This window comes from Phalacrocorax aristotelis, chromosome 5 (assembly GCF_949628215.1).
Source record: "Phalacrocorax aristotelis chromosome 5, bGulAri2.1, whole genome shotgun sequence".
Taxonomy (NCBI): domain Eukaryota; kingdom Metazoa; phylum Chordata; class Aves; order Suliformes; family Phalacrocoracidae; genus Phalacrocorax; species Phalacrocorax aristotelis.
In genome coordinates this window covers 31,200,278-31,214,384 of record NC_134280.1, presented here as the reverse complement: position 1 = coordinate 31,214,384, position 14,107 = coordinate 31,200,278, and the positions used below count along the sequence as shown (strand labels likewise).

The 14,107-nt window shown below is 40.9% G+C and overlaps 1 protein-coding gene across 2 annotated transcripts; it reads left to right on the top strand.

Moving 5' to 3' along the window:
* The first annotated feature begins 1,070 nt into the window (after window positions 1–1,070).
* On the top strand, window positions 1,071–14,036 carry CASP10 (caspase 10). 2 transcript variants are annotated; one of them, XM_075093805.1, is made up of 10 exons: window positions 1,071–1,663; window positions 4,094–4,433; window positions 4,572–4,671; window positions 5,274–5,409; window positions 6,182–6,270; window positions 7,590–7,626; window positions 8,797–8,885; window positions 10,365–10,476; window positions 11,239–11,743; window positions 12,276–14,036. In XM_075093805.1, exons 2-10 carry the CDS (start codon window positions 4,120–4,122, stop codon window positions 12,436–12,438), a joined length of 1,545 nt encoding a protein of 514 aa, XP_074949906.1. In that variant the 5' UTR covers window positions 1,071–1,663; window positions 4,094–4,119; the 3' UTR covers window positions 12,439–14,036. The 2 variants fall into 2 exon arrangements, with proteins under 2 accessions (XP_074949906.1, XP_074949907.1); XM_075093806.1 differs by lacking the exon at window positions 1,071–1,663 and adding an exon at window positions 3,850–3,955.
* Window positions 14,037–14,107: the final 71 nt, after the last annotated feature.

Sequence of the window (14,107 nt, the reverse complement as noted above, 5' to 3'; positions counted from 1 at the left end):
AAAGCTCGTGGGTTGAGATAAAGACAGTTTAATAGGTAAAGCAAAAGCTGTGTGAGCAAGCAAAGCAAAACGAAGAGAGTTTAGTCACTGCTTCACATCAGCAGGCAGGTGTTCAGCCACCTCCAGGAAAGCAGGGCTCCATCATACAAAACGGTTACTTGGGAAGACAAACACCATCGCTCTGAATGTCTCCCCTCCCCCTTCCTTCTTCTTCACCCCGCTTTATATGCTGAGCATGACATAATATGGTATGGAGTATCCCTTGGGTCAGTTGGGGTCAGCTGTCCCGGCTGTGTCCCCTCCCAGCTTCTTGTGCACCTGGCAGAGCATGGGGAGCTGAAGTCCTTAACTAGTGAAAGCACTACTTAGCAACAACTAAAACATCTCTGCATAATCAAGGCTCTTTCCAGCACAAATCCAAAACATAGCTCCATACTGGCTACTATGAAGAAAATTAACTCTATCCCAGCCAAAACCAGCAAACACATTAATACAATTCCGTATTAGAATAAGACAGTGTAAGTCTTTTAGGAATTCTGCTTTTGTGGACTATGCCTTTCTGTACGTGCCATATTTTCAAATTTGTGTTATGCTGAGAGTGTATTTTCAGTGGTAGAAACATCGTAAGAAATGTGATTTGAATCAGTGCCATTACTAAAACAGCATCACGATTTAGCGAAAGTGGTGCTGTTAGTACTACTACTGAATATTACTACTAAATTACAAATGCTGGATTTCAGGCTGATTTTCTGAAGAAAATGTCTACGTGCAGTCAGACTGATTGTCCCTGTCTCCCTCTAGACTACAAAAAAACTCTTTAAATTCTTGGTCAACTCATCTTGTAGACCTCTACGGCTTGTTAAATTTGGCTGTGAAGTTCTACAGCGCTATAAAATGAGCTGACGGAATAAAGGACAGCGACCCTTTTAGTTTCAACAGATAACTCTGCCATTGTTCATGTGTTGGACGTGAGCAAGGAGACTTCCCACCCTGCAGGTGTCACCGGAGATTCCGAAAACCCTGAGGAGCCCGACTCTGCAGGACCTGCTCACCTTCCTCCTCCTCCGCTTACTGCAGCAGGGCTGCGGCGGGGACAGGCCCGCATAAAAACCGGCACTGACGCCCCCTCCCACGCTACTGAGAGCGGACTGCTCTCCAGCTGCTCCTCAGTGAGAAAAAATCTGCCAGATTTTTTGGGGCTTCTTTTGCGATGTAGCTGGTTTTAAAATGGCTTGACAGCAACAGCTCTTTTAAAGCCTTTGCGCTTTTCTGACTAGAGAAGTTCCGCGGCCGCGGGGCAGGGCAGGAGGCTCGCAAGCCCCGAGGCCAAGCACTGGGAGGCCCCCGCCGGGGGGGGCTGGGCGGGAGCCAGCTCGCCCGCTCTCCGGCAGCGGTGCGGCGCTCAGCTCCGCAGTCGCGCCCCCGGCTGCTTTCCCCCGACCGGCTTTGTCCCACTGCGCGGCCCCGCTAGCGGGGATGCCGCCTCCTTCCCACCGGGTGTGGGGCCGGCAGCGCGCAGGGCCCCGCGGCGGGGAGGGCCGGGGCCCTGACTCAGCACTTCGGGCGGGCACGGCCGGTTCGTGGCTGGCCGGGAAATAAAGAGCGACGCGCCGCCCCTAGAACAGCTGTCGGAGAGGGAACGGGGTCGGAGATCGGGTGAGAGGTAAGGGATAACTGAAATGCAGGGTGAACGGAGGAGGACTTCGGCTCTCGAGTCCGGAGCCTAAATCGCGCTTCTTCCTTCCGGTGCTGTGCAGCTGCCTCCGGGCTGCCCGCGGGGCCGGGGCTGAACGCTCCGCTTGCTTGTGGGGCTGAGGGCTGAGCCTCGGTATTTCCCTGTGCTCCGTGTTTGTGCGTTATTCTTAAATCTTTCAGTCTGGCAGTGACCCAGTCAATAACACTTAAATGGAAAAAATAGTAATTTGGTCATCCTCATTGCCTATTCTATGTGATTTTTTTTTCTCTAAGGATATATCACAAAACATAAATTAGAGATGGTGTGCATCACCTTTGTGTGTGTGTCGATGTTCTGCCCGCTTACGTCCTGCTGGTTCTAGCTGTAAATGTTAGGGTGAGCCATAGCAAAGGTGGGAAGCGGGTAGGTCCTGGGCCCAGCGTGCATTAGTGCAGGGTGTTTAGCATCGTCTTTTTTTTACTGGAGTAGGGATTGATTGCTCGTTTTCCTTCTTTGCTTTGTTTTTTGCAATGATGTTTTATAAATGGCCTGTAAAATGCATGGAGTGGTAGAGGGTTCTAGAAACAGTAGCAGTAAGCTGAGCAGTGGATAAGCAGGCAGTGAGCCGGCGGTATTTCCTTTCATTGTAGTGCTGGGAGAGGGGGACAGCCCAGCGGGGAAGAGGGGTTGCAGACAGCTACTAAACGCAGCACACCTTAAGAGGTCTTGAGGGCATTCAGAACTCAAGCAAGGAATGTTTCGAGTGAAAAAAGCTTTCCAAGAAGGGCAGCAACACAGACCTGACAACTATTTTAAAGGTAGATGAAGGAATTTGCACTGGATGTTGCTTCAGTTTGTTTTGCTGCTGAAATGACTGTGTACCTGGTGTACACACAACTTGCCCCTGTTCTCCCAAAGCAATGATTTTTTTTTGTACTCATTTTGTTGAACTCATTGGTACTAAATCCTGAATTGTCATAATTCAGTTTGAATCTGGACCGCATAGGCTTGTGAGTTTAGGCAGGAATCAGTTTAACTTAAGTTATTCTGCTAAATTTAGTTGGTTAAAGCATCTAGGTAGGGTTTTAAAGTAGCTTTTAGCTAAATATATTTGAAGTCTGATTTACTGTGAAGTGATATCATTTCTGTGTGTAGATAACAGGCTGAGATCTGAACCTTTTTGATAGCAGTTTAGGTAAAGAGGGTGTCACAACACATAGGATTTCATATGAGGAGAGAGGGAATGTGAGGAACTGTTACTGAGCTATGGGAGAGTAAGTTTGAATACAGGAAAAAGCAACCTGACCTTTTTCTTTTTTGCACAGGTTCTGACCTGTGACTGAGGGACAGGACACAATTCAGGATTCCTGGGTTCTGTCAAACCTTGTTTCCTAACCAGGCATCTGGACTTCAGGAGTATATTTTCTATCTGCTTCTGAACACAAAACTGCAACAGTCTCTTCTCTGTGTCCCCATATGCTATGATATCCTCTGTAGTTTATCTGCTGAGCTGTCCTCCCAGAAGCTTCAACGTCTTTGGTTTCAGATGTTGTGTCTCTACTTTGCTTCCCTGATTTTTTTTTTTCTTGTGCTCCCTCATGTGGAAAACTTTACTGCTTCCAGCTGCTGTAAACGAAAGATTAAAGACCTTCCTGCCCATTTGGGCAGAAGGCGCTGAAGTACCTTTTTACCCATATAATCTTCCACAGGCAAAAAAGAACTCCCTAGGCTACATGGAAGAAGTTGGTGTAGTTGAAGAGTGAAGTTTCTATTAAACTTCAGTAAGATTGAGTTGCTTTGCAGAGCTTATTTAGATGGAGCACTATTACATTTTAGCTGACATTTACTTACAAGGGAGGCTTTAGGGTCTTCCTGTGCAGAATGTGAAACACTGTCTGGTAGCAAGATATGACTGGAAGTAGACGGATATTCCACAGCTTCAGCTTGGGTGTCAGGCTTGTAACAGAGGAACCCCTCCCTGCTACAGCCAGAGAAGAATGAGCCCTTGGACTGCAGATCAAGGAATATGTATGAACCACTGTGCTCTTTCCACTGAGAATGGCAATAAGTTACCGCAGGGACTCTTCCCACCCACAATTGAGAGGAGCAAAGATCTGAATGTGGAAGATGTTTGAAAGAAATAGAAGAAATTAAGAGACCTGTTGAGGTTGTCTAGCCCAATTTTCTGTTCAGAGCAGGGCTAACTTCAAACCTAGACTGGGTCGTTCAGAGCATCTGCCAAATCTGGTCTTTGTTGTAGTCTTGCGTTTGGAGAAGGAAGTAAGTTTCAGATTTATTTAAAAGGAAATTCTTGTTCTGCAGAGAATTCAGGACTTCCAAACAGATGTTGGATGAAATCTTATTAGAAGGGTTGTATTGAAGATTCAAGTGTTATTAGCATTTACCTTCTACTTTCAGGCAGAGAGACTGTTGGTTCCAGCAACATGGAGAATGATGTCAGCTTGAAGTTCCGTCAGCAGCTTCTGCTCATTGATGAAAATCTGGGAGCTGAAGATGTAGCAGCTTTAAAATTTCTCTGTACTGACTTGCTCCCCTTCAAAAAACTAGAAAGTGTGAAGTCAGCAGTGGACATCTTTCAGCTTCTCATGGCTGAAGAATATCTGAATGAGAAAGATACTTTCCTTCTAGCTGAACTCTTATACAGAATTAAATGTCACTCCTTGCTCAAGAAACTTGGTTATACCAAGGAGAAAGTGCAGGAATATCTGCATGAGAAGGGAAGAGTGTCTCCATACAGGTAAGCTTGCAGTAGGGTTCTGTTATCTCTATTACTGCCATACTATGCCATTCCCTTTCGATTTTTAAATTCTCAGATTGTTTTTAGTTTCTACACCATCTTCTGTTCTGATTTTATCTCACTGGATCTCTGTTACAGGCAGATGCTGTATGAATTGTCAGAGAACATTACCAATGAGATGCTGAAAGATATCATATTCCTCCTGCAAAACTGTCTTCCAAAGCGACGGATGACACTTGTATGTGAGGAGAGAGCCAATTGTGTATATGGTGGGAAGAGAAGAAGGAAGGGGGGAAATAGGAAGAAAAGCAGGAAGAGAAAAGTATTTGGCAGAATAGGGCATGATCTGCAACTAGGCTGGTCAGTATTTATAGGGTTATGATAGAGTTAGACCATCAGTTAGCAAGGAGGAAGCTGTTGACAGGTGTGGAATCTGGTGCTTTTTGCGAAGTTCAATCACTGACAGTCCACAGTCTTGCATTACATCATAAAAGGGTGACAAATCAAATCTTTGCCCTGCTCAAGCCATGTGCAAAGGAAATTCACATCCATGTGTCATTGGTACCATTTCACAGCAATAAAGCCTCCTTGAAGCCAGGAGTCATAAATACGGTTTGGGTGAATCTGTTTAAACCAGACTATACCAAATAATAATGCAACCAGTGGGTTTCTGTGGACAACATTTCCACGTCCCCCAGTGCTGTAAAATTGACTGTTTGGACCTTGTTGGTAGGAAGCAAAGCAGATAATAATGTGATTGTTTGAGGCAGACAGGGCTGAGGCAGGTTTTGAGTTCTAAGGAACAATAACTATATTTTACTCTCTCCTCTTGGCTGTTAGTCCGCTCTGGACTTGCTGATTTTATTGGAAAAACAGGGCCTTTTAACTGAAAACAATGTACAGATGCTGGAGGAAGTCTGTATGAATGTTTCACCTCATCTCCTGGAAACTGTAAACTGCTACAAAAGGGCAAAAGGTGAGAAATTCAGAGTCAGGGAGTAGGTTTGCTAAAATGCAGGAGGGACAAGGAGGGTCTGGGCCACTGAACCTCAAGGTCCTATGTGTGCATTGCTGGAACAGGAGCTAGAGTGGGATCGGTCATCTTCACACACAAATTTGGCATAACAATTGCTAGCTTGTGACTTGAATTCCAGTAGGGACGTGCTGGAATATCTGAGGTCACACAGAGCAGTCCAGCACATACAGAAGAGGCTGGGAAACTGAAAATGTGTTTATAGATATGTTGTACTTCTCCATTTCCCCATGTATAGTATTGAGATGATGATGACTGTCCTGTAAAAGGCACTTTGTGCTGTGTGAATGTACACTACAACAAGGCAGTTGCCTGCCAATTAGCTGGCAAGCCAAACTGTGTGTCTGATACGTGGTAGGCTTTATTAAATGTGTGATTCACATTATCAAGGGTTATATTGCAATTTGTAATATTCCTTCATTTAACGTCCTGTGGAGTGACTATAAGCATACTGGGGAAAAAGTTCTGTTTCTATTTGTTTAAGCACAGGGAAAAAAATTCTGGGAAGTACAAAGCTATGTCTCTCCAGTAGGTGCAAGGGCACTCAGCATTTCTTGAGTTCCATCCCCCCATGTTTTCTGAGTGTATTTCAAAGTTGCTTTCTATCTTAATATATCTTTCAGTAAGTATAGATCCTCATCTGCCTAATGTGCAGATTCATACTAGTTTAACTAAAAGGCACTTGGCCTCTCCCATTTTGTTTTTCTGCTCTTAGTGCTTCTGCCTCAGCAGGAGAACCCTCTGCCAGTCAAGGAATCTTCACTGTCTCATACTGGAGACATCAGAGGATTCCCTTCCCCACAGGTACACTGGAGTACGTAGTGTCAACTTGGGTTTTAGTGGTTTGCGGGGTTGGGTTTTTTCTTGCCTTTATTTTGAAACCGTACTGGCTGTGAGATTTTTTTGGCTAAATCTTCTCACTTGGTTTAGGAAGGGAACAAGTGTATTTGTTCAGCATGTAAGAAATGCAGCTGCGTATAGTATCAAATAGTGGAAGTCAAAAATACTACCATTCATTGTGTGCAATTGGGGAAAAAATTAATGTTAGGAGGACAGATGAGTGAGAGAAAAAGCTAGACAGGTGCCTTCTAGAGAATGGGTCTGTCAGTGCTGATTTTTAAAGTTTCAGCTGATCAACACTAAACTGTCTCTAAAGGCTAACACCATACTTTGATGATCAGTTCAAATTGCTGCTGCTAAAGGAAGCGGTCCCATTTTCTGAATGTACCAGTCCTGGATCAGTTAAACCCTTCCTGCAGGTGCATGATGAATCAGATTGGGAAACTTATCGGGCTATAATTGATCTCCTTTGTGGGGAAGAGGAGAGGAAGGGAGGGAGTTTTAACCCAGTACTGAATGAGGAAAACCAGTGATCTTTCTAAGGATACTTCCCAGATGTCAAGTTCTAGTAGACAAGAGCTGAGGAAAATGAGCTGTTTCTTAGGAGAAGGGTTTGTATTACTGCTGATTTGAGATATATTTGTTCTACATGCACAGAGGATTTGGGGAAGCCTGCATACATGGCACTTGGCACAGTAAGAAAATGAATGTAGTTTTATTAAGAAAACGTAGATTTAAAAGAATTAAAAAAAAAAAAAAGACTAGGAGACTGTTTTCATAATCCTGATGATCATGTTTGACCTTTTCTTTAAAATGATGAGAAGTTATACATTTTTTCCATGCTGTATAATAAATCATTGACACTTCCTGCTAGAAGATGTCTCTTAGGCAGGACTAGACTCACTAGTTGTAATAATTTACACTAAAATAATTAACTGTCCCAGAGAATTGACATGGGAATATGTTGGGACCTTTATTTTGTTTATAGTGACTGCCTACCCCTATAGTGAGAGCATCATTTGGCAAGGAAAGAAAATTCTTTGCTGTTTCCCTTAAGAATAAAGAAAAAATTTACTTGTTTCCCGCTCTGTGAGATTTGCTGTAAGTGAGGAAGTCTTTTGTAATTTCATTATTAAATGCTCTGCTGCTCTTAGGAATTCAGTTTTTTTCCTAGTCACTACTTAAAGAGCTTTGTATTATGCCTATTTTGCTAAAATCACTATGAAAACTTATTATATAGAATAATAAAATTTTTTATGTGGTATTCCCCCCACTCAAACTAGGAGACCTCAATCAAATCTGTCAGTTCTAATATCAATGGTAAGAATTTCTGAAAATATGTTTGGTTTTTGTTACCTTTATGTTGAATATTTCATCCCTTTACTTTCTCTGGGAAATTTCTAGCATTTGGTTAAATGCAACACACTTACCTTGCTGCCTTCTTGTCTTCCTTTGCTTTCTGCACAAATAGATTTGAAGGATTTCTGCTCTTATATAAAAGAGGTGAGAGAAAATTGGCAAATCCTATGTACTTTGTCAGTCACTTACTCAAAACTAACTAATGTGCTTTCTGGCTGGTCTAATTAGAAGCAAAAAGATAATTTCTTCCCTGAAAACAAAAAAAAACAAGCTTTCTGTTTAAATATCCCTGGGAGGACAAAAGAATGGGATGCTATGATTGTATATAAAACTGAGACTTCAATTTTTGGGGTGCAGGATTCCACCTCTGACTTCTTTTGCTGTATAGATCATGTTGAATAGCCTGGGAACATTGCATGGTAGAGATGGATGTTTTGAATGCATTAAATAGTGTATGATTTGTACAAAAGACAACCGTTTTGGGGCGTTCAGAGGGAGAAGTAAATAAAGCAGCAATAAATAAAGTTACATTTTGGATCAGATCTCTGAAAAGATTCTGTACAAATACCAGTGGGAAGTTTGTATCCATCTTTGTGACTCCACATCAGATTGACCAGCTGCAAAGTATAGCAGTATAACATCTGTCAGTGCTTTTCCGCTTTCAAGCTCTGGCAATGCAGCCTTGCTCTGAAAGTTGGTCTGAGAGTTATTTTCAGTGATTCAGGAACAACAAAAAAAAAAAATCTGTAATGAGAGCTTCAGTAGTAACATTGCAGATCCTTCTTACAATACAGTTTATTTCTAAGCTGATTTCCAAATAAAAAAATTCATTTGAATGTCTCAGGTAGAATCTGTCCTTGTACCATGGATATCTTTGTTCCACAGAACCAATACAAATAGAAACCTTGCCTTTGTCACAAAAACATATATAACAAAAATAACTGGAGACATGTTCAGAATAGATCCTTTGAACATGCTCATGCTATCTCATACAGAGGAATTGCTCCTTTCAATTAAAAGTATTTCAAAGACAAAAAGTGCTGTATTGTAACTAAACTCCTTTTTGCTACATTCACCAATATTGGATTTCTCTTCATAAATATCTACGCTGGTTTGTTTTTTTTTTCCTAGATAACAAAGCAGCTAATCTTACACAAGGCTTCTCTGAAATGAACCTGGAGCTGCCTGGAGAATTCAGCAATGTAGAAAATGAATCCAAGGTTTGAGACAATCCCTTAAATCCTTCTTTTTGAATACCTGGGTGTGTGAGGTCTTTGTCCACCTAATGACATTTATCATGCAAGGACACGTGATGTGTCTGTGTGTCTCATGAAGTTTTTTGGGTTGTCTGATCAACTGGAACATTTCAGAGAATATTTTAACCTTGGAGGGCAGAAGCTTACCAATATTGAAAGGTGCATAATACCGTTGATGTTATCCACACATCAGTGCACCTGCTTATCTTCCTGATAGAGGCAAAACGTTTGGCATTTTCTTAAGTTGTGCATTTTGGAGATGGCAGCAGAATGTGCAAGACAGAAAAACATAGCTTCACAGCTCTCTCTTTCTGGATCTGGCTTAGAAAAAGCTTCAGGGCGTCTTGAAATTAAGCGTGATAAGGAGTAGCATGCAAAGACCTTCTGAGAAGGATAAAAGAATGCAAGTGTTTTTAGTATGCTACTGCAGGCATGTAACCATCTTCCTCAGTAAACCAGAGGTCTTGGTACAGGAGAAAAGATGCCTTTGTGAGGTCCCTCCTTAGAAGCCTGATGTGCACTCTTTAATCTTGTACAGGAGTATAACCACTGAATTCTCCCTCTGGCTTTTTCCTTCTGGTTATTGAGGGAGCAAGTTGCTGTGTTTGTTTATAGCTATTTAATTTATTGAAGTTCTGTGCTATAACATAACTTTTAATCACCTGATGTTCAGGCTGCTGTAGCAAAAGTACTTCTTGCTGCTTTTGAAGGAGCTTGGAGTGCTGCCTTCATTTTGTTCTACTAAATGGCACAAAAGCAGGTGTTTGTTGCACTGTCTAAAGAGCAGAAAGGAACTGGAGTGGTGGGATTTTTTTTTATTTCAACCTGAGGTTGGACTTGAAGAGGTGGTACTTGAAGTTTTGGTGACTTCTCAGCTTTTAAAACATTCTTTCTTAAGAGTGGGAGGTAACTTCTAAGTCTTAGCAAAACTGATAGTGTGGCAGGTTTATGCACTTCTGAGGGGTCTGTTCTGCATGCATTCCTTCCCAGGGGGTCAGTAGGAACCACCTGCTCCAGGTATTCATCACTACTCTTGAAAAAAAACAACTTGGATGTCCACCATCCTATAGTTTCACTGTGAACCCTGTGCCATCTGGAGTTAAAATATTGACATGGCATGGGAGACAGCTGAGGGCTTCTATGCGCATCACCAATTCAGATTGCAGAGTTTGGCTGCTGAATGCTCCTTTTTGCATACAGATGACCAACCCAGCTGCTAAACCTTTCGTCTACAATTTGATAGTGTGGTGACAGAGTGTGCTTGAGGCTTCACCCATGTCTTTTCACACAAGGACGCACCATTGAGTTCCAGCTTTTCAAAAGTAACCCAGAGTGATAGGTGCCTCTAATTTTTGGATGCCAATTTTGAGGCGTGTTAAGGAAATACGAGTACGTTAAATAAATTCATCGAGGCTGTAAGCTTTTTTCCTCTCCTTTCTACAGAACATCGCAAGCTACAAAATGGATGGACCACACAGAGGATTTTGCCTTGTTATTAATAATGTTAACTTTGGTAGCTCTCTTCAGGAGAGGAAGGGTTCTTGCAAAGATGCTGGTAAGCTACTGAAGTGAGGTTTGTTTGTTTTTTTTTTTTAGGATTAGTCTCTAATTACCCATATGAGTTGATTGTCTAGTATTGCTCTATAATTTATTGTCTATATTTTAGTTAGTTAATATTCTAAACAGTAAAATATTTGATATATGTTAAATTATGTCAATCGTGTATCCTAGGGGAGGAAGGGTTTAAGGATGAGTAACTACTGAGTTTCTGATCTTTCCTGTATAATTTTAAGAATATCTTTTTACTTAGCCTTTATTTATAGCTATAATAAAGAACTAAAACTAAACTAAACCGTCATTCTACATAATATAATGCAAAATTCCATAATCAAGCAATTCTGTGCATACTACTTATGTTATTCTGTTCATTCTATTTACCTCTTGTGAAACTCTAATAGTCAAATCTGCAACTGGAAAACAATGATGTTAGGAAGGTTTTGAAAGATCTAATCTGAAACTCAGGGCAGGTTCCTCATGTTTTCAAGTGTTATTTGTGAGCTCACTTTGTGTGTCATTATATGTTGTAAAATGTCATTGTATTTTCTGAAACTTGTCTAGAAAAATGCAGGAACCCTGTGTTTGAGCTGATGCCATCTTTTTTTATTCCAGTTAACCTTTAGTTGATACTAGTATAAGGATGAATCTGCAGAAGTGTCAGGGGGTAAAGTCTTTCCCAGTTCAGATTAGCTTGTACGGTGACTTCATAAAACAGTTTTCTATTGCCTCAGTTTTCCTTTTATCTTCCATTTAATTACAGGGGAACTGGAGCGAGTATTCACATGGCTTGGTCTGGATGTGAGGACATACAAAGATCTGACATCCTGGGAGATTAAAAATCTCATGCAAACTTGGCAGCGTTTGCAAGACCACAAAGACAGGGACTGTTTTATATGTTGTATTCTATCTCATGGAGAGTCAGGAGCGATCTATGGGAAAGATGAGCAACTTGTATCAATCCGCATGATCATGTCCCACTTCACTGCCAAACGGTGTCCACAGCTGGCTGAAAAACCCAAACTCTTCTTTATCCAAGCATGCCAGGGAAAAGAGATACAGCGTCCTGTCTATGTTGAAGCTGATGCACGAATTCCTGACTTGCCTTCCATGCAACAGAGCATTTCTCCTTCTGAAAGTATTCCTGAAGAGGCTGATTTCCTCCTAGGCATGGCCACAATTGACGGATATGTCTCCTTCCGGCACGTTGAACAGGGTGCTTGGTATATTCAGGCCCTGTGCAGCAAGCTAAAGTTGTTGGTACCAAGGTAAATTCTTTGCTTAGGTCTTCCATGAAAAAAATGGGAGGAATTTCCCTCCCCTTTCTTTTTTTTTCCTCCATAATTCACATTGGAACACTAACCCGTGTTCCGAGGTGGACAAAATTAGTTGAACTGATGATTTGTTTGCATGCCACTGATAAATTTACATTAACACTGCTAGTACCATAGGGGTAATTTGGAGAATGTGAAGTTTATTGTAAAAAACCTCAAAGCCTCCCATCTATATTCTTTAAGGCAGAGCCATCTGTTTCTTGAGTGGATTTAGGTAAAAATATTTTATTACATTACTTTTCTTTACTGGTTGAATCAAGCAAGACAGAGTAAGACAAGGTCTTCTGTTTTTAATATGACTTAAATGAGAACAAAAGATAAAAAATTTGACAAAGAGGATATGTTTTCATTTTTGTGTTTTAAATGTTCATACAGTATTTTCTAGATGATCTGGGAGGTGTTAAATGGAGTACTATCTGCTCATTAATAAGTAAATTTTTTATTTTTGCTCTCCTTCTGGCTGTAGGGGTGAAGATATTTTGTCAATTCTTACAGAAGTTAATGAAGATGTGGGCAGACGTGTTGACCGCTGGGGGACAAAGAAGCAGATGCCGCAACCAGCATATACCTTAAGAAGAAAATTTATATTCCCAATACCTAGAGACCCTCCTCCTTCACAGCAACATTGAGGCTTTTAAAACACATCCTTTTGTCAGTACGTCTCATTTAAATGCAATTCACCTCACTACCTGTTTTAAGGCAGTTACCCAGAATCCTGAGGAACTTCTGGCTTCATAAGGACTCATAAAATTTTTGCCAAACAAACTGTGAAACTGGAGGAAGCACAATTAAAATAATCCATGTGCCAGCTATTTACATCATCTCTGTATTTACTTTTGTATTTACATTATCTATGTATTCAGAGTTATCAGGGCTGGGAGAGCATGCCTCTGTCACGTTAAACATTTTTGTACCTGCACTGACTGCGGATATAAAAGTGTTTTTCTGACAGCATAAGTGTTGCACTGTAGCCTTCCATATCTAAACCGGTATTGTTAATGGTCTGCTTTAGGCTCATTGTGTTTTATTTTGCAGGCTAATAAGTCTAAATCCTGCCTCTAAATGCACTAGCTGTGTTAACAGAGAAAGACAAAGGTGGGAATGAAGAGGAGAAAGCTTAAGTAGTCCTGGAAAAGGATTTCTTCCATCTCTAACTTAATTTAAATTATATTTATCTTAATGAAGACCAGTTAACTATTGAAATCAGTAATTTGTTCCACAGTGCACACTGATACCAACTAATGGCTAACATAAACCTCATGTAAAATGAGATCTTTCCAAAACTGAGTAAAGCCAAAACACTGTGTAGTATTCCCTCTGTGAAACCTTGTGAACCTGTGTCATTTCCTCATCACTTATGGGAAGAAAAGTTAGGGTAGAAGATTTGCATGCTATAAAATCTGGCATTCAGCAGTGTATCAGTATAGGTTTATCAGATTGATTAACTTCATTAAGCATTAAATTTTCTGATTATCATTTCTTGCATTGATATCTAAAATGCAGTCATATGAGAAACAAGGTTCCTAGTTGATTAAGCTTCTAACAGAGCATTTTGTGAGTTAACTGAAATGTCATGTGGTTTTCTTATGCGCATTTACTATATATATCTGTGTCCTTCCTGTTTGTTACGGCATTAAATTTGTACTTCTTTTTAAGAGCTTGGTGAGATAAAAATTACGTACTGGGGTAAGGCTTATCCTTGTTTCTGACTGGCCCCTGCACTTTGCTGGGCTGCATTTATCAGTGGGGTTTTAACTGCCTCAGGGTTTAAACTGAAGTGAAACTTAGTTTCTTTCACCAAAACAGTGATTGTTATATATAATTACCAGCCATAAGTTAGGGCAAAGATTTGAGAGTGTACTGTCTAGTGCTGTTGGATGCTATTTTTGGCTTGCACTATACAGGATTTTTAGGAGGGGAGTTTTGCATCACACAGAGCATTGAAGTGCAGCTAGTTTGCCAAAACATAACGGTCACTTTCTCGTGATGAATTGGTAGTTGTGTGACCCATCACATTTTGAGTCTTCTGAGTTAGTAGGGCTGCCACACTTGAAGTCATATTTGTGCCACAGATAGAAAATGTTTTGACTGTTAGTATATAACATATTGTAATAGAATCGTGAAGCTTCTGGCTCACAACTACCATTCAGACCTGGTGCACTCTTGTTTTGTATGTTTAGGTAACAATTGAACTTTTTTCAGTATGGAGTAAACACAACCATTTTGATCTTCTTGTGTGGGATCTTGTTTTGATTGATCATTGATTTCAATGATCTAGCACAGCCCTTAGCCAGGCAT